At 49.4% G+C, this 26,976-nt stretch overlaps 1 protein-coding gene across 1 annotated transcript; it reads right to left on the reverse strand.

The window, feature by feature from the left end:
- Window positions 1–199: 199 nt before the first annotated feature.
- LOC103185881 (prosaposin) lies at window positions 200–19,526 on the reverse strand. The gene is made up of 14 exons (XM_007904624.2): window positions 19,377–19,526; window positions 15,099–15,232; window positions 14,182–14,256; window positions 12,492–12,617; window positions 11,658–11,852; window positions 8,086–8,229; window positions 7,660–7,716; window positions 6,011–6,109; window positions 5,539–5,634; window positions 4,644–4,827; window positions 3,936–4,099; window positions 3,045–3,125; window positions 1,969–2,076; window positions 200–974 (listed from the first exon to the last, which is right to left on the reverse strand). Exons 1-14 carry the CDS (start codon window positions 19,414–19,416, stop codon window positions 939–941), a joined length of 1,539 nt encoding a protein of 512 aa, XP_007902815.2. The 5' UTR covers window positions 19,417–19,526; the 3' UTR covers window positions 200–938.
- Window positions 19,527–26,976: the final 7,450 nt, after the last annotated feature.

Below are 26,976 nucleotides of genomic sequence, written 5' to 3' on the forward strand. Positions count from 1 at the left end.
TGAGACGTCTCAACGATGCGATAAGACACTACATCAAATTCAAAGATTATTCTTATCCCTGAGGCCTGACCATCAGCAAGTCCAGAGGCAGTGTTAGACAGGGTATAGAACAGGCAGGTCAGAAACCCTGTGTGAGTGAAACAGTAAGCAGATTCCTGGAAACCTTTGTGCCAAGAAAATGACCAACACAAGAGACCAGTTTTGTAACCAGGTCGGGTTTAATTCAGATTTTATTGATCAACTGGATTTAGTGCAATTCACAGAGATTTTTAAACTGTATTAGAAGAGTTAGACTGAGAGGTACCCGAGCAGCTCTGATCTGGGCACAAGACACTTCAAGCTCAATCAGCGACAAGCTCCAAAACCCGGCTCAACAATAGAAAAACAACAACCAATCTCGGAAAGCGAGGGGGAGGAAGAGGAAAGGGCCGCGTTGCGTTAATGCTTCAAGCGGTTAACTGGCACCAAGCGGTTCACAGAGACACACATTATTTTCAAACGTGGGTTGGGGGGGGGGGGGGAGAAATCATACAACTGTGGCACTTAACCACCAGTGTAGGAAGTCTACATTCGATTTACCCTAACAGTGCCGACCTCCTGCAGCTGCCCAGTTAATGCCCACAACAGAGTGAGCTGGCAGACTGGAGGGCAAAGAGTTGCAAGTCCAATACAACATTCACCCCTCCTCCACCCTACCCACGCAGCCCCCAACCCTCTCTCCTCCTCCTACCCCACCGCCCCCCACCCCAAAACCACCTCCCCACTACAAGAAGTCAGAAAAACATTAACACAAAGATTTCCCCGAAAGCGATGGTTGCGCTCCACAGGTCAACTCGAGAAACACACAGTACAATTTAAGAGCTACGAAGGAAATTCCCATTTATAAACCAGACCAAAAAAAAGGAACACTCCTGCAGTTGTCCCCCGGAGGGCAGCACTTAGTTCCAGACGTGGCGAGTGCAGTGTTCCACCGCCTGTTGGGAGAGGAAAGAGTGGGTGTCCTCGGAGACTGATCACACAGAGGCATAAGACACAAAAATGCACCGTCGCACCACTTTACAGTATATTCTGTGAAGCACTTTGAGATGCTTCAAAAGGGGGATGTTTTAAAACGGAATTGGATAGTTACTTGAAAAGGAAACATTTGCAGGGCTATTGGGATAAAAGCGGAGGAGTGGGACTAATTGGAGAGCTTTTTCAAAGAGCTGGCACAGGCACGATGGGCCAAATGGCTTCCTTCTGTGCTGTACAACTCTTATGATTTTATCTCAGCGATGTGCTAAGGGTGAATCAGAAACAGCAAAGAGGGTTACAGAATGAGAGAAGCTGGGAGCAACAGCAGAGGGAGAGAGTGTGGATGTCCAATGTTAAACCCATCAAGAGTAGCCAAGCCATAGTCTGGGGTCCCCAAACCTTGGCTCTTGCCAACCTGTACCTAAAACTCTCCAGAATTAGGTAAGCAGGTTGTGTCCCTCTCAGGGGAAGACTGCACAATCCATTCTAACAATCTATCGCTGGAGTTTCCATGTGTAGGTGGGATGCATGGAATTCTTAGCTTGGTTTGGATACTCTTAAGCACGGTGATGGGTTTCCCCATGTATCAGACACCCGGCTGACCCCCCAAAAACTGGTTGGGGGCAGGGAATCTTTCCACTCAGCTTCTGTCAGCTCCTCCCTTTACAGTCATGGCTGTCATCAGCGGATCACTATATGAACTTAAGCTATCTGAAAATATTAACCTGTTCAAAATAAAGTTGAAGTTCTGTTTTGAGTTATTGAAACAAGTACGGAGAACAAAGAGACTCAGCTCCTGTTAACCCTGCAAGCCAAAGCCCTAACGGGTAGGGTGGTCCTAGTTGGACAAGAAGCGGGAAGCTTTCAAGGGCAAGCTACGTGATTTTAGACTCCACACTGGCCAAAATAACACCCCTCACGATAAGCAAAGGCTGGATGTGATGCTGTACTCACGTTGCACTCACGAGCGGACTCCATGTCTTTACACCAGTAGCTGGGACCCCAGACACAGTGCTCCTGCCCCAACAGCCTCGGCTTCCCAGTTTCGCAAACCCCAATTTTCTGTTCACGGAAAAAGATCCTCATCAGACTGGGTGTCAGAATTCCTTACATTGTACATAAAAGCTGCCAGCACTTTGGCTTCTCTACCTCAGCAATGGTGTGTGTGGAACGTGCGATTGCCAGGTGGCAGCGAGGATCAGAACACAGGAGTTTGCTCCTCACTCAGAGGCAAAACCCCCCCCGTCTTGGCTCACCTGACCTGTGTTGGCCTGGCTCAGACGGTAGCTTGCTCACCTCAGAGTCAAAAGGTTATGGGTTCTGTCACCACCCTCTATAACTCCATCCCAGAGCCCCTCTGGTCGCCTCCTTCAAGGCCAGTCTGAAGACCTTCCTTTTTCAACCATGCCTTTGGTTACCCTCCCACCCCCACCTCCCTTCTTGATTCCAACCCCAAGCTTGGGTGTAGACCCCTCACTGTCCAGCGCTTTGGGATGTCCTGCTGATGTGAAAAGCGCTGTGTAAATGTAATTTTGCTTGTTTGCGTTTGGTTCAAGCCTCACGTCGGGATTTGGAGCGCATAGTCCAGGCCTCCGCTCCAGGGCGGTGCTGGGGGAACGCAACTTTGCCGGTGGTGCCGTCCTTTGGAAGAGACATGAACCCGAGACCACGTCTGACCCTGTTCGGGTAGACGTTAAAGACCCCAGAACACTACACAAAAAGAGATGGTAGTTTCTCTCTCTCGCTCTCCTGACCAAGAATCTCCCAGGTAAAATCAGTCATTCACTTTGTGGCTGTTTGTGGGATGTCACTATGCAAAACTGACTGCTGGGTTCACCTACAAAACACAGTAACCGCACTTTACATAAATCCTGCCAAGTTCTCTGAGACAGCATCCTGGTGTGGAAAGCGCTGTGTCAAATGTGAGGATTATTATGTGTAACTGCATTTGACGATCCAACATCCACCAGAGCAAACAGCAGGAGAGACAAGAGACTCGCTCAGAGGAGGAGAGGGATTGATATACTCACAATACAGACAAAGTCGGGGTCAAAAACCTGCATCAGCATCTGAAGAATTGCCGAACCGTACTGAGCCACAAGCTGGTTACACTGCAAAACAAAGCCAGTCACAGGGTAACTCACTGCGTGGGGAAACTCAGGCTGGAAATCAAGGGGACTGAGATCTGCTCATCCGCTCAGCACACGGAGCGGGTGAGTGGCTGGTCTGCACAGTCCAACCTTCAGCCCATGTTATTGCCTTTAGATCAGACTCGCGTGTTTGGCAATAATATAACCCAAAATTACATTTGTAAAGTGCCTTTCACGTCGGAAGTCCCAAGGTACTGAACAGTTAGGGATTAGGACCCGAGTGGGGAGGGTGATCAGGCAGGGTGGAGGGCAGAGAGGGTGGCCGAAGGCACGGTCAAAGAAGAGGGTCTTGTTCCGTGCCTTGCAGGAGGCGAGGGAGCGACGCAAATGGAATGTGGGATGGAGTTCCAGAGGGTGGGGGCAGAGAGGCTGAAGGCACGACCGCTGATGTTGGGGCGGGCCAGTGGGGGCGGGGGGGGGGGGAGATGGAGCAGGCCGCAATCTGCTGAGCGAACAGGTTGGCGAGGCAAAGCCATGGAGGTCCTTGAAGGTGAGGATGAGAGTTTTGCACTCGATCCTCTGAGGGATGGGGAGCCGGGTGAGGGTGGGGGGTGATGGAGTCATGGAACCTGGTACGGGAGAGGACATGAGCTTGTGGAGGGAAGGCCAACAAGCAGGGCGTTGGTGTAGTCGAGCCTGGATGTAATGAAGGCACGTGTGAGGTTTTCGGTGGCCCAAGGTAGTGGCGGAGTTGGGCAATATTGCGGAGGTGGGGGAAGGCAGAGCGGGTGGTTGCGGTTTCTCACATGGTCAATGGGAGGGAATTCTCACCTCGTCCCGTATTCCCTCGGGGAGCAGGTTACAGACTTTGTCGAGGGCGGCCTCGATCTCGGCCTCGGTTGCGTTGGTCTCCAGCAGGTTGATTATATCTTGCATCACTATCTTACACACCTCACACAGAGGGCCTGCCTCCAACTCCTTCGGGTTAATTTTTTCTGTAGGGACAAGAAACGGGGAAAGAAATGTTGAGGTGGAGACATCAACAACAACAATGCCGTACGTTTACACTGCACATTTCATGTAGAGGACATCCCAACGCGCTGGACAGTCAAGGATTTGGACCCGAGCTGGGGGTTTGGATCAGGAGGGGTGGAGGGCGGGGGGGGGGGAGTGGGAGGGTGGCCGAAAGCCTGATGAAAGAGGAAGGTCTTGAGACTCTCCATTTTTCCGCCCCCACCTGGCTGGAAGCTGATAATAGCAGGAGTTGTAACCACACTTGTGGGAATTCTTGTCATCATTATATCCTCCCCACCCTTCCTGCCCTCCATCCCTCCTGATCCCAACCCCAAACTCAGGTCGAAATCCTTGATTGTGTAAGGCCTTGGGACATCCTCCCGATGTGAAAGGCGCTGTGCAAATGTAATTTGTTGTTGTTTTGCCGTCACAACTGATTTTAGCACAGAAAGCTGAGCCCTGCCTGTCTAAAGCCAACTGTGGACACCACCTCTGGCAGAAGTGAGGGAGACTCTCCACACGTACCAACAACATTATGATCGGAGCCCAGACAGAGGCCCAGGAAAGTGCACACCAAATCCGGGCTCATCTCCTCCATGATCAGCTGGATCACAGCCTTGCCATACTGGTCAACAAAGGCCTGGCACTCAGCTTTCAGTGTGGCAGGCAACAGGCTGCACACCACCTCCACTCCTTTAGTTATAGCTTCCTGTAGGGGGGAAAAGACACCATTCAACCAATCCATCCAATTAATAATCATAATAATAATCCTTGCATTTGATACAGTGCCTTATCGAGTCCTTCTGACAAAAACTCCAAATCTTAGCAGAGATGAAAAATGTAAGTACAGTAGATTCCTTTGGAATAAGCTAAATAAGATTATTTAGTGCAGTTTGTTTTGTCCCATTTGAATTCTCAAGTACTAAGCATAGGTACAGGTTGACAAGAGGATGTATGTTGGGGTAACTGCTGGATTTTAACCAACTAAAACCACAGAGCTTGCCATTGATAGCACTACTGCCTGGCAAGCGTTCCCGCTTTTGCAGGGTTAACAGGATCTGCAGGAGGATTCTCTGCCCTTAGGGAATGGTCTGCCCTTCCAAGTCCTTCTGATGAGCCAGGCTGGGTGTGCTGTGTTCCATAGTGCCCTGGAATACTGCGGACCTGCCTGGCTCAGGAACCGGACTAGAGACCATCACAGAGGACTGGATCGATTCCAACATTTTGTTGCCGAACATGTCACCATGAAGCCAGTTCAGCCCCAAGAAGACCTGGCTTCTCTCTCCCCCGCCCCCAGAGGAAGCAGGTTTGAGCTGGCTGGACAGCCAGCTCCTCACACTACTCTTTCTCTCCCTTGCAACCCCCCCCGCCCCCCATTGCTCCCTACTTTGAGGGGCTTTCAGTACAAATAGCTCCTCACCTCAGTCTTGTTCTGGTCCAGGAAGCTGCCGAGCTCTCGGAGTGCAAACTCGCAAATTGCACACTGCGGTGACAACTTTGGCTGCATCATGTTCGTCTGAGGACAGAGTCCATTAACATACAGTCAATGAAGACAGACACATACACTGTGAACATACACACACGAGCGCGCGCAGCACTGCCCTAGCATGCGTCACCCCCGAGCACCACCCCGCCCCCACCCCGTTCCCCGCACACACCCAACCCCCATCCCCACACACACACATACATACACCACCCCCACCTCCCCATTCACATATACAGTAGTACAGTGCAGCTCCAGTCATAGGGAGGGGCCTAATGACAGCTCATCATAGACCTTTCGATAGAACTTTAACCCAGGTTCAGCCGTGGTCAGGCAGTGTTTGGCAAACATGGTTCAAGAAGCCTGAGGAATAGTCATGTGGGTGAGGGAGGGGCGGGATGATACTGACCCGGACGGGCTGCAGGACCTTGGCTTTCTGCAGCAGCAGCATTGGCACGGTGGCTGGTTCCTCGCAGAAGCCACATTTCTCACAGATATTCTTGGGCTCCTGGAGGAAGTGATAAGAAAATTGTGAAATCTAGCGAAAGAGGAAACGAAAGTGACACGAAAATAGCACGAGCAGCTCACAGGTGCTCAGAGAGAGTGAGAACCTGCTGGTGGGGTGGGGATGGTGGGGGAAGAGGGTCTTGTCTGGAAGACTCCTTGATAACCAATGCTCTAACTCAGGGTGGTCCAACTAGCGGCCCGCGGGCCGAATCTGGCCCAGGAGATGTTTCATCTGTCCCGCGAACCATTTTCAACTTCATTATCCGATGAGCAAATAAAGGCATCAGGCTATATTTTTTGCCTGTATTTACTCCAAGCCAATCAGGACTTGGTCACCGGAGGCTCAGGCTCTGTCCGCTAACGGGACTGGACAATAGGGATAAAATATTGCTATGCACCGTTTCTCAAATCTGGCATCCAGCCCTTAGCGGCCAGAAGGTTGGACCATCCTGCTCCAGTGTATTAGCTGTTAGTAGCTTCACAACAGCAGTTAATGCAGCAGCTGTCCTTTACACATTGTAACTATCAACACAGCAACTGGTCAAGGACACACTAACACAGCGACTGGTCAGGGACACACTAACAGTAACAAAGCGACTGGTCAGGGACACACTGACACCACTACTGGTCAGGGACTCACTGACACTACTACTGGTCAGGGACACACTGACACTACTACTGGTCAGGGACACACTGACACTATTACTGGTCAGGGACACCCTAACAATAACATAGCGACTGGTCAGGGACTTACTAACACTAACACAGGTTTTGGGCAGTCCTGAAGTGTTGCTTCAGGCACAGATGTGAACACAATATGCACAACACCACAGCACATCATCTTGGGCAGTGAGACACGCCTGTACATACATACATACCTGTCGCTGTGATTTAGGAGGGAAGAAGATGCGAAACTCAGGGTTAGGGAGTTGCTCAAAGCAGTAGAGATTTACTCGTCACTTTTAATCAGATGAAGTTAAGACATAAGGAAGCTGTATTACTGCGGGCAGACAATCCTCATACAGGGCAGTGCGGGGGCTCAGCACTCACCCCGAGATCTCCTGCCGCAACACCAGGTAATGGGGACTGGAGAGGTGCAGGTTCATGCTGATTTACTGCTCGTCACAGCATCAGCTGGAACTGCAGTGTGGCCTCAGTGTCTGTGTTTGGGAGGGGACAGGTTTTGTCTTGCCCAATATGACTCCGGAACAGAGACTTCCTTGTGTGTCTGGTGTCAGTAACAAATGCTGCCCATCAGACACAGACCTCAGCTGCCTCCGCTCTGCTGCGACCCTCCCATTGCCCGGTTCCATTGAAAGTCTCAATTCCCTGTGGGCTTTGTGTTAACCCTGTTGTGTGGGTTGAGATTCACTCTATTCGCAATGTCCAGCGGCACAAACCCACCCTACCCCTCCTCCAGCCTGGGTTGGATTCCAACACAGGAGCTGGAGGACACAGTAGAGCATTTCAGTGTTTTTTACAGAATATCCAAACCCAGTCCGATTCCTTGATTTACAAAGTGCTGTATGAGACTCCCGCAACGAAGCTTACCATCTGCATCAGGGCACGAAGGACCTCTGGAGCGTACATGGAGATGTACTCCTTGCACTGAAATGAGACAGACACAGGTCAAACGATGGGAGACAGCGGTGCATTTAACCCCAGTTACTAAACAGGCCGAATTAGGTAAGCAGGGAGAGAGTGCACATTCCATTCCGATAAATATCTCGGAAATTGCCACGTGCAGGTGGGATGCATGGAACTCTGTTTGGTTTGGATACTCTTAAGCATGGTGATGGGTTTCCCGTGTATCAGACACGCGGCTGATCACGGTCATGGGCTGAAACGAGAGGAAACAAAAAAAAAGGACCTATTGGCTGTACTGGCGAGTCACGTGACGAGTTGCGCACAGGCCTGATGATGCATCGGGCTCACCATGTGACAGAGACGTGACTCTCAACAGCACCAAACACTCACCAGATCGCGGAGCTCAGTGCCCAGGGTGCTGCACTGTTTGCTGATTTCGTTGATTATGTCGTCCGCTACAGATCGGTTGAGTTTCACCGCGACCTGAACCTTGGTGACAAAGTCGATGCAGTCATGGCACAAGTCGTCACTGCTCTGAAAAAAAGATGGGAGGGGAAATAGAGCTTGCTGAGTAAGGTCACTCTCTCCTTACCTGCTTCCCACACCGTCCCCCTCGCTCCTGAATAACCCCCCACCAAGCGGCTTAATCTACACCAGGGTGGTCCAACTGGCGGTCCCCGAACAATTTCCAACTTCATTGTCCGATGAGCAAATACAGGCAGGACGCAGACCCCGATCCAATCAGGAGACAATAATCACGGATTCAGGCTCTGCCTGGGAATGGTACTGGCCAAAGGTTGGACCCCGATCGAAACCACCACTGAAGACACTGGTGGCCATGTTTTACAGAAACACCCCCACCACCATTTTTATCTCTCTGACTCCCTCTAACGTTCTGTCGGTCTCTATGCCTCTCCCTGTAACTCTTGCTGAATCCATGACAGTTTGTGGGCAACCTCTGGGCGCAATTGGCTGCCACGTTTCGCCCACAAAATATACAGTCTATCCACTTTACAACATTCTGCGAAGTGCTCTGAGACTGCGTGATAAGGGGCTATATCGTGATAAGGGGCTATATCAAATGCAAGGATTATTATATCTACAAAATACTGTACACCCGCTGACATAAATTCTTGTCTTTTATAACAGAGTCTCAGCAATCTCCCAACTGAACTCTCAACAGTATTGTATAGTATAATTGACATGACTAGTAGTCACAGCCACTTACATCGACAGACAGGGTTATGGAAGGTTAAACTCCTCTGCACACAATTGTGTTATCAAATTTGTGCCTCCCAAGCAACGATACAAGTCATTCAGTGGATACAACATTCAACTGGGAGTTTATCAGCAACTAATGCACAATGGTAAGGTTGCACTTCAACCTGTCAGGAAGGACAAGGAAGTGCTGTGCCTGGCACAGTGTGGGTCTGCCTGGCACAGGGGGGAGGAATGGGGGAGGGGAGTTGCCGACCAGAACCAATCCCACTGCACTTATAGTAAGCCTGAGGAAAGCTGGGATCTGTCTCATTGCTTATTGGGGAAGGATATTAATTGCTTCAGTATCGCTGTCACATGAAGACGCACAAGCCAGCGTCATGTGAGTTCTAAAAAATGCCTAATCAGATCAAACAGTGTTGAGGGCAGTCTCAGGGCATCACAAGCAGTCTAAAATCCCCCCCCCATAACTAATGGCCATTATAGTCAGAAACCCCGACAGGCACGGCCTCAGTCAGGGACAAGGGATAAGGAAAGCCAAGGAAAGCTGGAGTAATTGCCACTGCTAATTTAGGCAGCATTACAGAGCAGGATGTGCTTCCCAAAATTAGCAGTGAAAACTATCCTAGCCTTCTTGGGCTTATTTCTTACTATGATACTATGATAATAATCCTTGCATTTGATATAGCGCCTGATCACATCATTGAGACGTCTCAAAACGCTTCACAGAATATACTGTAAAGTGGTTTGACTGTGTATTTTCTGGGGAAAATGCAGTAGCTAATTGCGCACAGCAGTGTCCCACAAACAGTTGTGGACTGATTGACCAAATTATTATTTTTTTGGAGGGATTATTACCCCTGGAAAACAATCCACCACTCGACAAACAATCGGGTTGCTACTTACTGCTGGGTAAACATAGCCGTGTGGAGTAATGAAATTTGCCTAAGGTTTCGCCCTGCCTGTGAATTGAACCCGGGTCCTCTCGCTTGCGAGGCGAGTGCGTTAACCACTACGCTGCAGGACTCCAGTGAAGGGTGCTGCGTAAGTGCAAGCTGTTGTTATCAACCACTGCAGATTCCCTGTGGGAGTTCCCAGCTCACTGAAAACTGGGCCAAAGAGCAGAGTATTCATTTCCTAAGCCTCTGTGTGACTCTCCCTCCAAGAGAACGAGAGGCCAGATCAGCGATAAAACAGGCAGTTTTAATATGATTAACAAGGTTATTGCGGAACACGAGCTGACACATTGTGATGAAGCCTCAGTTTCTGTGCGTTATGACCCAGATGCAAGGAAAAGTGCCGACTCAACAGAGCTGCACCTGAGGCCCTGCAGACAGTACAACACAGCGTCACATGAAGGCAGAGTCACTGCCACGAGAGAAATGCTTTACGCTGCATTTAATCAGATTACACAAGCGGGCCTGAGGCCAGGCCATAGGCAAACTGTGTCAGAGCCTGCGTGCATTTCTATAAGCAGCTAAACAACAACTTGTGCTTATAAAGAATGTTGCACGCAGGATGAATATCTAAGCCGCAAAGACAATGCGTCACAGAGCAGAAAGCAAAAAAGGGGCAGTTTGAGAGTTGAACAAAGGAACAACGGCCTTTTAAGAGGGTTTAAGATGGGTGTGAGTAAGCACAAGGCAAAGGGATTTTGCCAGAGAGCAGGGGTAGGACAAAGAGAACAAAGGGCCAATATAAATTTACATTTATACAGGGTGAATCAGCAGTCCTTATTCATAGATTTTAATTAATTCTGTTTTGTTTTTAAAAAGGAAGACATTGGTAGAGCGTATGCAGCGATTACAGATGTCTTTCATCGCGTTTGTGAAAGTTTTTGTCGCTAAGTTGAAATGTGTAAACGTCTACATGGCATGGGCAGTTTGAACATCTCATATAGACCGAGAAGGACTTTGATTCAGCCAGTATAGTGCCCTTCAAAAAACACAGCTAAAACCGGATAGCTTGCCAACGATATCGCTGTCTGGCAAGCTTTCCCGCTGCTTGTCCAGCTAGGACTACCCTAACCGTTAGGGCTTTGGCTTGTAGGGTTAACAAGAGCTGAGTGGGAGGATTCCTTGCCACCAGACAGTTTATATAGAAAGGCGAGATTAGAATCAAATTTCCTTATCTAAAGCAAGTGCTGAAACATAACAGCCCACAAGGTCATTCTGTGCTTACCAAAAACTCCACACCACAGGACAAAGTTTTTAATAGTTTACCGGACTCGCTCACATTGTGGAAATATAACAAAGGCCATTCTTCAGTTAATACCCTGCACGGCCTTGCTCTTTCCTATCTCAGTGACCTGTTAACCGCATACCGGCCTGTCTGCTCCCTACGCTCAGCAGACCCTGGCTTGCTTCATGTCCCCTGCCCGGCCCGCCCCACCATAGGCAGTCAGGCCTTCAGCTTTTCTAACCCCACCCTCTGGAACTCCATCCCACAGTGTCTTCACCTTGCTCCCTCCCTTGCCTCCTTCAAGGCATGTCTCAAGAACTCTGCTCTTCGACCGTGCCTTCGGTCATCCTCCTATCCCCACCCTCCGTCCCCTCCACCCCACCTGATCCCAACCCCCAGCTCGGGTGCAAATCCTTGACTGTCCAGCGCCTTGGGATGTCGTTCTGACGTGAAAGGAGCTGTGTAAATGTAATGTGTTCTTGTTTTGTAATCAGCCCGTCCACCTCCATGTAAACCGATACATACAGTCCACAAAGAGGCAGAGCAGGAACAGTCAGCCTTACCTTGGGTTTGATGTTCTCCTGTGGATACAGGAGAAGAGGAATGTTGGCAATGAAAGGAGCGGTCAACTTGGCCATGTCCACCTCGGCGGGTAGGGCCACCTCGGGAATCTCGTTGGAGAGGATTTCTTTGTGATGGAGCTCCTTCTGCAGGGATTTGCAGAGACCCAAGGCGCTACACACCACCTCAGGGTTCTCCTGGAGAGGAACACGATGGAGATTGAGGCACACCACACAAGGATTCAAAGACTCAGGAGAAATGGAGTGGAGTCCCAAAGCATAGCGGTTAGAGCACTTGCCTTGCAAGCAAGAAGACCCGAGTTCAATTCAGGCCCACAAAATACACAGTCACTACACTTTACATTAAATCCAGTGAAGTGTTTCGAGAGGTCTCAACATTGCCCCTCCTCGGTGGAAACCCCCTTCCATTCCAAAACCTATCTAATAGAATAACAGTCCTTGCATTTGATATAGTGCCTTATCACGCTTTCGAGACGTCTCAAAGCGCTTCACAGAATATATTGTAAAGTGGATTGACTATATAATTTGTGGGCAAAAATTTATTCTCAAGACGGCAAGGCATTGTCAAATATTGGCCACCTCCCGCCTCTCCCTGCTCAGGATATCACTCAGTCTTTCTAACGCGCTTTGAGACATTCTTCTGGCTGCAAAGCACTACACAAGTGCAAACTGGAATTGGGCTCAAGTATGCTGCGATAAACAGAGGCCAGATACTTTCTGTTATTAAGATGGGGTTGAATACGGGCGCTAGCCATAACAGGCGAGGCTGTCTGCCTTAAACTGAGAGCGGCAAGTAACGGAGGACATCCAACTTACCAGTTCTCCCTTGAGGATATTCAGGATGACGGGCAGATAGTCATCGACCAGTGCCTCGCATTCTTTGGTCAAGTCGGGACTTGGAAGCATTTTGCAGGCTTTGTCCAGGTAATCCAGCATCTCTTTCTGTCACAGGAAAGGAACCGGTAAATAATAATCCTTGCATTTGATTTAGTGCCTTATCACGTCATTGAGACGTCTCAAAGAGATTCACAGATACACTACACTGTGTAAAATGAATTGACTGCATATTTTGTGGGCAAATGCAGCAGCCAATTGCACACAGCTGTGTCTCATAAACAGTCCTGGATTGAGGGTGTATTTTCTAACCTCCCCCTAACTCTGCAGGTGATGAGGCTAATCTGACGCCTTTGCTCAGCACCTTCTCTCATCCAACATTGATTTCCGACAATGAGATTGGATGTTTTGGCAGTTTACATGTGTCCAGGATATCTCACTCTTTATATTTAAAGATCACAGGAAATATTGTAACTATAATATTGATTGCATTCATTTGCACCCCATCTGCCTCCACTGTTTACCCCCTGTGCTGTGGCTGGAGGTTCATTCACTGACTCCTTGCAGCAGCTGAGGGCTTGCCCTGGGCTACAGTCTCTCCCATCCTCTCCACGACAATTCAAGATTCGTTGACAAGATAGAAGCCATAGCCCTTGGCTCCCGTCAACATCTTCTCTCCTGCGGCTCTGACCTGAAAATTCCTCGGCTGGTTCTGACCTCCTGCTTGTCCCTCCTCCCCTCCGCTTCACTATCTGCGGCCGCGCTTTCAGCCACTACGACCCGAAGTTTTGGAACCCTCTCCCTCAGTCATTCTGTCTTGCCCCCTCCTTCCCCTCTTTCAGGTCGGGCCTGAAGACCTTCCTCTTCGACCATGCTTAGTCACTTCCTCCCTCCCCCAGTTCGGCGTCAGGCTCCGCCACTGTTAAGTGCTCCGAGACGCTGCTTCACGTGAAGAGCGCTATATAAATGTAAGTTGGGCCAGAGTGGGCTCAATGGCCCGAACGAACCACTATTGCTCCTCATAGATAAATAGCCAGTAGTGGGAACAAAGTATCTTCCTCTCCCTCGCTGAAAGTTAGGGGAACTAATACCCAGAGTGGGCTGAGGACGAGGAAATAACTGGAGGAAACTGTGGTTGCAACAAAAGATAAAACATATTTAAGAGGGGATCTAACACATACGAGGGAGAAGCAGAGACGAATTGGAGGGAAGCAAAGTAGGCAGGTGCGGTTTCCTCTGGCAGGTGGGTTGCTAACCACGGGACACAGATTTAAGATAATTGGCAAAAGAACCAGAAGGGAGACAAAATCANTTTTTTTAAACCCAGAAGTTGTTACGATCTGGAATGCACTCCCCGAAAAGCTGGTGGAAGCAGATTCGACAATAGCTTTCAAAAGGGAACTGGATATATACTTGAAAAGGAAACATTTGCAGGGCTGTGGATTTAGAGCAGGGCAGTGGGACTAGTTGGCAGCTCTTTCAAAGAGCCAGCACAGGCAAGATGGAATGAATGGCCTCCTTCTTTGCTGTAAGGTTATATAATTCTAAGTACAAGTCAGAACAGAACAGGAATCTGACTACGCAAACCCTCACACACTGGGGCTACTGGGCACCTAATGTTAGTTCTTATTTAACTGTAAGTCCTGTGCTAAGCCATAGATACGAATGTTACCTCTGTAGCATTTTCCTTCAAGAGACTGCCCACCACACCGATGACATCTTTGCACAGGTCACACACTGGACCTTTCTGTAATATAAATATGGACACAGTCAGTGGTTGCGGTCTACACCAGATTTCGAAACTTTGCTCTTCACACAATATAAAGAGTTGGAGGACTTCCTGATCTCTCCATCAAACAAATACAGGGCAGCCTCTAAATTGGCAGCAATATTTTTGGTCAGTTGGGTGTCTGACACGTGCGGAAACCCATCACAATGCTTAAAGTGTATCCGAACCAAGTTGAGAATTCCACGCATCCCATCCACACATGGAAATTCCAGAGACAGATTATTGGGATGGAATGCGCACTCCCTCCCTGGAGGGACGCATGCTGCTTACCTAATTCCGGGGAGTATTAGGCGCAGGTTGGCAGAAACCAGACTGAAGTCACTGCAATAACGTTTGACACGGAGACCTTGCTCAGGACACAGTTTTGCAGTTGCCCTTTGCCCCTGAACCCTCACTGCTGCGACAATAATCCCTCAAATCACCAACAGGCCTACTCACCATCCTGCCTCAGTATATCATCCTGCTTTCAATCAGCAAGAAAGGTGCATTGCCAGAGAAATACTTAGTCAGGGACCAGGGTGTAAAACCTGATGCAAAAGACTGAATTACCCAACACAGTCCCTTTTCCCCTCCTGTTTGCTTCAGTGTGCTTTCTCTCTCTCTCTCCCCCCCTCTCTCCATCAAGTCCACCTCCTCTAGGTTCTCGGCGTCTGTATGTACCATTCCCAGAGATTGTGTCCAGGATATTGCAAGTTTGCCTGGCTTTGAAAGGACTGTGTGCCTGACAGAGAAGGAATGAGTTATTACCAATGCAGCCTCGGTTAGGATATCAGCACAGCCCAAGGCTTCCAGGGACTTACCACTGTGGGCTGCTTCCAGGCTGTCTGTACACAGTGCTGCACCGCACCGCACTCCGAGGCTCTCCTGATGTTCTGACACCAGAAGGTCGGGCCTTCAGCACATGGGGTCAGGTCTAAGAGAGGGCTGGCGATCGCTGGAAAGGAGAGACACAGTTATGAGGTGGGGCAGGAGGGGGATTTGGGTGCTCTCTGTGAGCTTCACCATTACTGGGACACTGAACCTTACTCTATGTCACGAGGCTCCTGTTTCCTATTCCACACGTGAAGGCTAACGGTGCAAAAACAGAGCGGCTGAAACCTGCTACACCCTCCCCCCCCCCCCCCCCCCGCGCACCCTCCTTAGTGACATGACTGCGTGTTGGTCTCTCTTTCTCTCTATCCCACCCCCCCAAACACATAACAACAAAAACAAATTACATTTGTATAGCACTTTTCATGCCGAGAGGGCATCCCAAGGCGCTGGACAGTCGTTGATTTGCACCCGAGCTGGGGGTTGGGATCAGGAGGGGTGGAGGGCGGGTGGGGGGGGGGGTTGACCAAAGGTGCGGTCGAAGAGAAAGATCATGAGACGGGCCATGAAGAAGGCGAGGTGAAGGGACTGTGGGATGCAGTTCCAAAAGGTTGGGGGCAGAGAGGCTGAAGGCCCACCCGCCGTTGGTGGAGTGGGTATGGCTGGGGATACGTAACATTGACGCAACTCATTGACGCCACACAAACCTAAACGTTAGAACTCACGGTTTATCAGAACAGAACACCTGAGAGTCTCTGAGACATACATTTGTCATGTCCAGCAATGTGCTTTGCAAGTAACAATAATATTAATAATCCTTGCCTTTGATATAGCACCTTATCAGGTCTTTTGAGATATCTCAAAGCACTTCAGGGTAGAGTGTAAAGTGAATTGACTGTTTTATGGGTGAAACAAAAAGGAGATAAAGATAAGTCCGTGTATAATTGGTACGTGCGTTTTCAGTTCTTCCTTGATTTGAATATTTATTGATTTATGGCACTATTCGGAAAAAGGAGTCTCTCTCTCCCGGTGTCCTGGCCACCAATACCCCAGATAAAATCAGACAGTCACTTCACGTCTACTTGTGGGACATTGCTGGGTGCAATTGGCAGTAAATCCTATCCTCCTGACGTGAAACGGCAAGGAATTATTACCCTGGGGTCTTGCCAGTGCATCTCCTGCATTAGTTAAAATCTAAGGCCACTCCTATGTTTAAAAGATTGTTATGTTTAAAAAGATTAAACGTTCATTTCCTGCCTCTCTCTCCTCCCACCCTGTCCCCTCGGGCACGGGCTATTTTCGGCACTGAGTAGACACACCAAACACGTTCCCGAGGGAGAATTCTGGAAGGCCGTCCGGCCCAGCTTTCTGCAGCTCGGCTTAGACGCTGCAGTGCAGTCACATGCCGGTGACTCAGTTTTCATATGATCGCACCAGCCGAGCGGATCTCAGCACTGAATTCTGCTCAGCAGCACTGCCCTGGGAACGCAGTCACACGAGCTCTGGAATACTACACCGGGCTCCACGCTGCCCCCACCCCACCCCTCAATGTTCCTCCCTCCTCTAAATTTGTTAAATGGATTCTTCATCTCAGTTTTGCCCTTTTATAACCACTTCGCTATCCTGGTACGGTCCTCCGTAGGTTCCCGCAGCTCTCGCAATCTTTGCCCTCGCTCTTATTATGTGGATCTTCTGGAGAACCGCGACGGAGGTGCAGAATTAACCCATTATCTCCTTTTCTCCGAATGTTGAAACGATCGCGTTCCTGCAGCGCTATTCGAAAAGAGAAGGGAGTTTCTCTCTCCCGGTGTCCTGGCCAACAATCTCCCCGATAAAATTGGCCATTCACTTCATGGCCGTTTTGCGCTGTCGCTGTGTGCAAATTGGCTGCCGCATTCGCCTACAAATACCCAGTCACTACATGTTATAGTATATCCTGTGCAACGCTTTGCGATGTCTTGCCAATGTGCTAAGGGGCTACATCAAATACAAGGATTGCCATAGACATATTAACGGGGATAGAAAAGCTGAACACCCGATCGCCGGTAGTGGGGTGGGCAGGACAGGGAACATAAAGCAGACCGGTGCCTGCAGAGCGGAGGAAGCGGACAGGTTGGTGAAGTTTTACTAGATCGCGGATACGGGGAGGAGCAAGGCCATGGAGGGCTTTAAAGGTGGGAACAAGGATGGGGGTGACTGGCTCAAGGAGCTCAGTACAGCGGTTCAATAACTTCTTAGCTCTCAGGTGGAAGTGAAAGTGCTCATCTCTGAGCGATGGGTCGCCTTCCGGAGGAATCGGTTCAGTATCAGTATCAGCTCCGCATTCAACGTGAAAATGAGAAGCGAGATTCCAGCATTGCTGACACCCACTCACTGACCCTCTCACCCGCCCACGCAGGTTCAGCGCCAACGCCCTCTCCACAGGCTCGGCATAACCACAATAATCCTTGCGTTTGACGTAGCGCCTCATCACACCGTTAAGGCATCTGGAAACGCTTCACAGAAGTGTCCGCACAAACCCTCGTGGATTGAGCGATGGAGGGGGGGGAGGGGGGTCGGGGAACCACATGGGTTTCTGGATAGGGACGAAGAGCGGGGAACCTGGTTGATTTTCCCCCTTCCCTAAGATCGCGCGTAGACCAAACGAGATCAACTACCTGCGTCATTTAACCCCCACCCCCCCCCCCACGGCCTTGCTTTTACCCCCAGGGGAAGCGATAGTCAAAGCTATTGGCTTTAGCGTTCCAGGCCCGGCCTCAGCTCGGTTTAGAGGCACAGCCCAAAAAACAAACATGTTGTCGAGGTCACTGATCCACGACCAAACCACAACTTCCTTACAGACCGTTTCTCTTCTCTGACTGAAGGCCCCCACGTCGCCCGCGGAGGGGTGACCTTCCTGATCCCGAAAGTGATTATTCATTCAGACAGGTTTCGGGGCAAAGAGAAACTGCAAAGCGGATCATTATTATTTTTTCAAAAAAAAGGGCACAAGAGTAAAGGGTAGAGACGCTCATTTGAGGAGCGCACAATAAGGGTAAAAGTACATGTGTTGCACACACACACACACACAGCCCACTGCTGTACACACACACACAGCCCTCTGCTGTACACACACACACAGCCCTCTGTTGTACACACACACACACACACAGCCCCTGCTGTACACACACACACACACACAGCCCTCTGCTGTACACACACACACAGCCACTGCTGTACACACACACAGCCACTGCTGTACACACACACACACCACACACACACACAGCCACTGCTGTACACACACACACACAGCCACTGCTGTACACACACACATACACACAGCCCTCTGCTGTACACACACACACACACAGCCCTCTGCTGTACACACACACACACAGCCCTCTGCTGTACACACACACACACAGCCCTCTGCTGTACACACACACACACCCTCTGTTGTACACACAACACAGCCCTCTGCTGTACACACACACACACAGCCCTCTGCTGTACACACACACACAGCCTCTGCTGTACACACACACACAGCCACTGCTGTACACACACACACACAGCCCTCTGCTGTACACACACACACACACACAGCCCTCTGCTGTACACACACACACACACACAGCCCTCTGCTGTACACACACACACACAGCCCTCTGCTGTACACACACACACACAGCCCTCTGCTGTACACACACACAGCCCTCTGTTGTACACACACACAGCCCTCTGCTGTACACACACACACACAGCCCTCTGCTGTACACACACACACACACACAGCCCTCTGCTGTACACACACACAGCCCTCTGCTGTACACACACACACACAGCCCTCTGCTGTACACACACACAGCCCTCTGCTGTACACACACACACAGCCCTCTGCTGTACACACATACAGCCCTCTGCTGTACACACACACACAGCCCTCCTGTACACACACAGCCACTGCTGTACACACACACACAGCCCTCTGCTGTACACACATACACACAGCCCTCTGCTGTACACACACACAGCCCTCTGCTGTACACACACACATACACACAGCCCTCTGCTGTACACACACACAGCCCTCTGCTGTACACACACACACAGCCCTCCTGTACACACACAGCCACTGCTGTACACACACACACAGCCCTCTGCTGTACACACACACACACAGCCCTCTGCTGTACACACACACACACAGCCCTCTGCTGTACACACACACACACACACACCACCACCACTGCTGTACACACACACACACACAGGCCCTCCTGTACCTGCGCTGATACAAAGTGCTGCGATGAGGAGTGCGGCCATTGTTCCGCTGCTCGTGACTGCGGCTTCTGCTGTTGTGTCGCTGGTTCCGCACTGCGGCCCCAACACACCCTCCGCACCCGACCACAGCGCCCCCTACAGCCCGGCCCCGGCCACAGCACAGCGCCCCCTACAGCCCGGCCCCGGCCACAGCACAGCGCCCCCTACAGCCCGGCCCCGACCACAGCACAGCACAGCGCCCCCCGCAGCCCGGCCCCGGCCACAGCACAGCACAGCGCCCCCCACAGCCCGGCCCCGGCCACAGCGCCCCCTACAGCCCGGCCCCGACCACAGCACAGCACAGCGCCCCCCACAGCCCGGCCCCGGCCCCGGCCACAGCACAGCGCCCCCCACAGCCCGGCCCCGGCCACAGCACAGCGCCCCCCACAGCCCGGCCCCGGCCACAGCACAGCACAGCGCCCCCCACAGCCCGGCCCCGGCCATTGTAGAGTATTTGCGGGTGAAAGCAGCAGCAGCCAATCTGCGCACAGTTTGTGTCCCACCAACGCTCCTGGAGCGAGTGACCAATTTCATTCAAAGGGATTGTCGGCCAGGACACCGGCAGAGAGAAACTCCCTTCTACAATCATAGCATCATACGGCACAGAAGGAGGCCATTCGGCCCATCGTGTCGTGTCTGAGAAAAGTGCTTCTCAGTCTGTGACCCCTCACCCCCCCCCCCCCCCCCAACCCCTCCTCGCTCCCCGTAGCCCACAGGGGATAGACCGGGATAGAATAAATCACACAGTAGGAGTGTCCCCAAAATATCTCATCGTAAAAAGTGAGTGTAGATTGAAGGCACGATCGAAGACGAAGGTCTTCAGATGGGACTTAAAGGAGGCGAGAGACCGGGAGTGAGGCGGAGGGATTGAGGGATGGAGTTCCAGAGCGTGGGGACAGAGATGCTGAATGCCCGACCGCCAATGGTGGAGCAGAAAGGGCGGGGGACCTGAATAAGGCCGGTGTCCGCCGAGCGGAGAGCGCGGACAGGCTGATATGGGGTTATGAGATCAGAGAGGTCCTGGGGAGCACGACCGTGGAGGGTCTTGAAAGTAAGAGCAAAGGTTTTGGGCTCGATTCTCTGAGGAACGGGGAGCCGGTGAAGCCGGGCGAGTCCCGGGGTGGGGGCGGGGGGGGTGATAGGTTCCCGGAGCCTGGTGCGGGAGAGAACGTGAGCGTTGGAAAGTCCAGTGAGCAGGCAGTTGGCGTAGTCAAGCCGGGACGTAATGAAAGTGTGGATCAGGGTCTCGGCAGCCTGCGGTGAGAGGCAGTGGCGGAGGCGGGCAATGTTGAGGAGGTGTGGAAAGGGTCAGCGGCTGAGACGAGGAGGCGATGTCGGGAGCCAAGCAGGAGGGCCCCCTGTCTTGCCAGCTGGAGGAAGTTGGCTCTCGTCCCGGATTTGATGTACTGTGGATTGTATGAACAAATACAATTATTGCAAGTGCAAAATATTTTGTGCAAACAAGTCTCTTTCGTGTGAAATGGTGTCCGGGAAGAGCTTATGAATATCAGAAATGCAGATCGAATTTTAAGATGTTTCGATTGCGATTATAAGCAATTATTACAATATTACAGATATTACAAATGAGGAGGCTACACTCAATTTGGGCAAATTTGGAAATATATGGCGATCAAAAAGGTTAATAGTAGGCGTTCATGTTAATCAGACCCATAGAGGAGGGACTGCAAGTGTAAAATATTATACTCTCCAAGTTAAATGGTCACTGACCATAGACTGGCTCGCAAAGCCTGATGTCTACGGTTGGCCTCTCCAGGTGCAAGTTAAAGATCTCATTGTATGATTTGAAAAGAAAAGAGAGATAGGTTCTCCCGGTGTCTGGCCAACAATATCCCAGATAAATAAATTGATTATTTACTTCACCGCTGTTTGAGGGAGATTGCTGTGCTCAAATTGCCTGCTTCCTCCATCTACAAGTACACAGTCACTACACTTTGCAGTAAACCTATGAAACGCTTCGAAGGGTACTTTGATACGATAAAGTGCTACATCAGATGCAAAGATAATATTAATATAATTTCTGTTATGTCCAATGATTGTGTATTTGTAACACAACCCACCAACCAACTCCCTCCGCTTTGCAGGCAATGATCTGCTTTACGTTCCCTGCCCTCCCACCCCACCATTGGCAGTCAGGCTTCAGTCTTTCTGCCCCAACCTTCAGGAGCTCCATCCCAGAGTCTCTCCTCCTCGGCCCTTCCATTGCCTACTTCAAGGTCCATCTCATGACCTTCCTCTTTGACCAAGCCTTCAGTCATCTTCCCAGCCCTATCTCACCATGGCCCCCACCCCTCCCAGCTCGGGTACAACCCCTCGACTGGCCAGCACCTCGGGATGTCCTCCTGACATGAAATGCGCAATATAAATACAATTTGTTGTTGTTGTTACCATTGTACACAGCCAACTTGTGCACTGCAATGTCCCACAAACAGCCATGACACAAAAGACTGCAAAAATATTCATCCCAAAGCAAGAGAGGTGACCTCAAATGTCTTGTTTCCCACTGGTACCTATCATTCTGTCTGATGTTTTTAATTGTTAAGAACGCTAAAGCTCTGCATACTCATTCATTAGTTTTAATTAATCCCTTCAAATTGATACCTTTGTGCACTAATTAACAGTTTGTCAACATCATACAGAAGCTCTGCTGAGAGACCAACTTTTGCCACGTTCTCAATATAGCGGTGTAACGTGCAGTGTTAGCCAAGCCATGCTCGTTGTTGTGTCGAGCGGGATCACCAGTCAGTCCCAGATATAAGTGTTTACACTTTTTTTCCCAGTCACTGCCACTGCCTCCCACCGGTGTTGCTTTCAAGAATATTAAGACCTTCACAATTCTACGGGGGAAAAAATAACATTTTCTTTTCAGAGCAAACGTCATCCTGAATTACATCTCTGAATATCAAAGAGTGCTTGTTGAATTACGAGTCCTGTAGCTCAGTGGTTAGAGCACTCGCTTTGCAAGCGAGAGACCCGAGTTCAATTCCAGGCATAGGGCGAAACCTTGGGCAAGTTTCCTTACTCCACACACAGCCCTAATAATAATCCCTCCAAAACCAAAAACAATAATAAATTGGTCCTTTTCAATCCACGACTGTTTGTGGGACATTGTTGTGCGCAATTGGCTGCCGCGTTCGCCCACAAATGTAGTCAATTCACGTTACAGTGTGTTCTGTGATGCGCTTTGGGACGTCCTCCCGACGTGAAAAGCGCTATATCAAATGCAAGGATTATTATTATTATGTGACAAGTGCCATTTAGGACCGCAGAGATTTCAGCAAAGGGCAAGAGCATTTGGTCCATTGTATCTGTGCTGGCTCTTTGAATGAGCAATCCATCCAGTCCCATCTAGCTGCCTTTTTCCCTACACCCTGCAAATGACTCCTTTTCAAATATCTGTTTCCCCCACAAAATATACACTCAATTCACTTTACAGTATATTCTGTGAAATGACTTGTAACGTCTTCAAGATGTGATAAGGCGCTATATCAAATGCAAGGATTATTATTATTATAATCTAGCTAGTTCCCTCTTGAAAGCTAATGTGGATCCTGCTTCGACCAATGTACCCAACAGGGCATTCCACATCCTAACAATTCTGTGTAAAAAAAAATCCTCTAATCTTCCTGTCTTGTGCCAATTCGGCAGACAATTTGCAGACAGCAATGTCCCACAAACAGCTATGAAGTGAATGACGAATTTTATCTCGGGACATTGTTGGCCACGACACTGGGAGAAACTCCATTCTCTTTTTGAATGGTGTGATGGGGTCTTTATCATTCAACTGAACAGACAGGCGGATCATCGATTTATTCTCAAATCTGAAGCGCGGCACCTCTGACAATGCAGCACTTCCTCCAGCACTGGAGTCAAGCATTTATAGCGCCACGTTGTGAATATATGTAGTAGCTAATTCTGCTTTTATATGTGATCTTGGAATCTGGGATTCACTCTCAGATATTAACCCTCTGTTGCTGGAAGGCACTTCTTTTCTGAAAACTTTCCAGCGGCTTCACTGCAAAAATTAATTGGATGTTACTTCTTCGGTGAATTATCGCCGTATTTGTATGCAAATTTCACTCACCAATTTTTCTATTGTTATTCATAAGTCTCTAACACTGTAAAAACTCTTCTCAAAATGCCCATCTGCTGTTCTTTGATTTTTGTGTGACCGCAGTCATTAAGAAAGATTGAGATGATGATACAACTTGACATAAATATTGATTGGTAAACGCATCTATTAATCTCACACCCCCAAGTTATACTTGGGACCCAGAGCTGGAATCTGAGCATCTGGTGTTGGCATTATCCTCTTATTAGTGAACTAGCCCTTTGTTAGCCAAAGTAGTTTCACAGCCCTGGAGGGAGGACAGATACCTGACTATAGTGGCAATTCTACACAGATTACTTGGAAAGGTTTCTAAATTGTTGTGCGTTTCATCTGTGCATAATCACTTCCCCCCACGCCCCAACTCTCCCCTTCTCAGCTCAGGTTCCTAGTCAGGATTAATAATAATCCTTTCATTTGTTTTAGTGCCTTTTAACTTGGAAGGACATCTCAAAGTGCTTCATAGGATATACTGGGAAGTGTAGTGACTGTGTACTTTGTAGACTATATGTCCTCCCAATGTAAAACGTCTTATATAAATGTAAATTGTTGTTCTCATGATGACACCAAGAATGGTTAAAGCAGTAATAATTCCCAAATGAGTTTATCAAATGATAATAATGAATGAATATATTATCCTGACACTGACTTAATATAAAGGTCATGTATTATACTAAACCGTTACAGCAAATCTGTTCTCAGTGCAGATGCCGATACAATGCAAAATACAATATAAAATTACATTTGTACAGTGTCTTTCATGTCGGGAGGACATTGTGAAGCGAATGACTAGTTTTATCTGGGGATCGTTGGTTGAGACAGAGGGAGAAATGCCCTTCTTTTTTTGAACAATACCATGGGATCTTTAACGTCCACCTGAACAAGCAGATGGGACCTCGGTTTAATGTCTTTGAGGACAGCACCTCCAACCGTGCAGCACACCCCCAGCGCTGCACGGGAATGTCAACCTACACTGTGAGTTCAAAGATCAGACGTGGGGCTTGAATGCATAACCAATTGCCCCAGAGGCGACAGCGCTACCAAATGAGCCAAGCAGTCATCCGACAGCAATTGGTACCAGATAATAATACTCTCGCATTTATTTTATTATCTTAAATTCGCAGAGAGTTTTTTAATCTCCTGATCTGGCTCATTTTTATTTGGAAAAGGGTAATGTCATTTTATTTCGTGAACATTTTCTTATCTTTCTCAGCTTGATTGCATTAATTCTCACTGCCAGATTTTATTTATAGGCAGTTTTTAATACATTTCACTACCTGGTTTTCATTACTTCTTGTAGCTGAGTTTTATTTGATTTTACGGTCTAATTTTTAGAAAATTTCACTGGCTAATTTAATTACATTGCATAGTCCGATTTATACATTTCATAACCCAATTTTATTGCTTCTTGTAGCTGATTGCCCCTGATTGCAAGATGTTCTTATAAATTATTCCTGGAGTTTGATAATCCAATACTACTGAAGTCAAACCTCACCGAAGAGAAGTCATCTCCTAGTGCAACTAGACGTCTTCAGAAATGTTCATAAGCTCTTCCATGTGTTGATGTCAAGTCAATATCAACAGTGCCAACAGGCAATTAATAACAATAATCCTTACATTTGATAAAGCACCTTTCACATCAAGAGTATACTTCAAAGCACTTCATGAGATTTTATCATGAAATATAGTGACTATGTATTTGTAATCGAATGCAACAGTCCTTCAGACAGTCATGAAGTAAATGACCAAGGTTGTTTGGGGGATTGTTAGAATAATAACCCTTGCATTTGATATAGTGGCTTATCGCCTTGTTGAGATGTCTCAAAGCGCTTCACAGAATATATTGTAAATTGTAGATTGACTGCGGATTTTCAGGCCAAAACACAGTAGACAATTGCACACAGCAGTGTTCCACAAACAGTCGTGGATTGAATGACCCCATTTTTTTGGAGGGATTAAAGCAATCAAATGTTGCTAACAACCGGGTTCCTACTTAATGCTGGGTAAACAGTGGAGTGTGGAGTAAGGAAACTTGCCTAAGGTTTCGCCCTGCCCAGGAAATGGGCAGAGAAGGAGGTCATGGACTCCTTTTCATCTAAAATACTCAACATCCGCCAGGCACTTCATCCACCTGCCCCTTGTCACCTACCATGATGCCCTCTCTGTCCCCCTCACCTTCCTTATCATCTGCTCCTACCACCACCCCCATTCTACATTCCTTCCTCCCATCTCTCCCTCCTCCCTCTCACCCATCATCACCTCCATGAAACCCACCACCTGCTGCCTCGACCCCCTCCCCACCAACTTACTGGTCACCCAGCTCCCCATCCTCTGCCCACTACTGGCCGACATCATCAACCAGTCCCTCTCCTCCGGATCAGTCCCTGCCCCCTCAAAACTGCTGTCATCACCCCCCTCCTGAAAAAACCCTCCCTAGATCCCTCAAACCCCAGCCATTACCGCCCTATTTCTAACCTGCCCTTCCTCTCAAAAGTTCTAGAACGCGTTGTTGCCAACCAACTCTGCGCACACCTCTCCTCCCACTCCCTCTTCGAACCCCTCCAGTCCCGTTTCCGCCCACAGTACAGAGACTGCGCTTGTGAAAGTCACAAACAACATCCTCTCTATCTGTGACCAGGGCTCCCTCTGCCTCCTTGTCCTCCTGGACCTCTCCGCCTAGTTCGACACAGTCGATCACGCCATCCTCCTCCACCGCCTTTCCTCCGTCATCCACCTCAGTGGGACCGCACTCGCCTGGTTCCAGTCCTACCTCACAAACCGCCAGCAGTACATCTGCACAAATGGCTTCTCCTCCCGCTCTCACCCATCCATCCTTGGCCTCCTCCTCTTTCTGATCTACATGCCCCCTCTTGGGGATGTCATCGACATGGGTTACATTTTCACATGTATGCACATGACACCCAACTCTATTTTTCCACCTCTCTTTGCGACCCCCAGTCCCCTGATGTTCTGTCAGATCTCAGGGGCTGGATGAGCACAAACTTCCTTCAGCTGAACGTTGACAAGATGGAAGCCATAATCCTTGGCTCTCATCAACGTCTAAAATCTCACGGCTCTCACCTCCTCCACCTACTCGACCCCCCTCTAAAACTCTCTGAACCCATACGCAACCTAGGCGTCAGGTTCGACCCCCAATTATCCTTCCTCCCCCACATCCGGTCCCTCACCAGCACCGTTTTCTTCCACTCCGACACATCACCCGTCTCCGCCAATACCTCTCCCCAAAAGCCGCTGAAACTCTGGTCCATGCCTTTGTCACCTCTCGCCTGGACTACTCTTAACGCCCTCCTCGCCGGTCTCCCATCCACTACCATCCATAAAATCCAACTCATTCAGAACTCTGCCGCCCGCATTCTCACCCGCACGAAGCTCCGCTCCCCGATCACCCCAGGCCTTGCCAGACTGCACCGGCTGCC

The sequence above is a fragment of the Callorhinchus milii genome, unplaced genomic scaffold (genome assembly GCF_018977255.1).
Source record: "Callorhinchus milii isolate IMCB2004 unplaced genomic scaffold, IMCB_Cmil_1.0 Scaffold7, whole genome shotgun sequence".
Lineage (NCBI taxonomy): Eukaryota > Metazoa > Chordata > Chondrichthyes > Chimaeriformes > Callorhinchidae > Callorhinchus > Callorhinchus milii.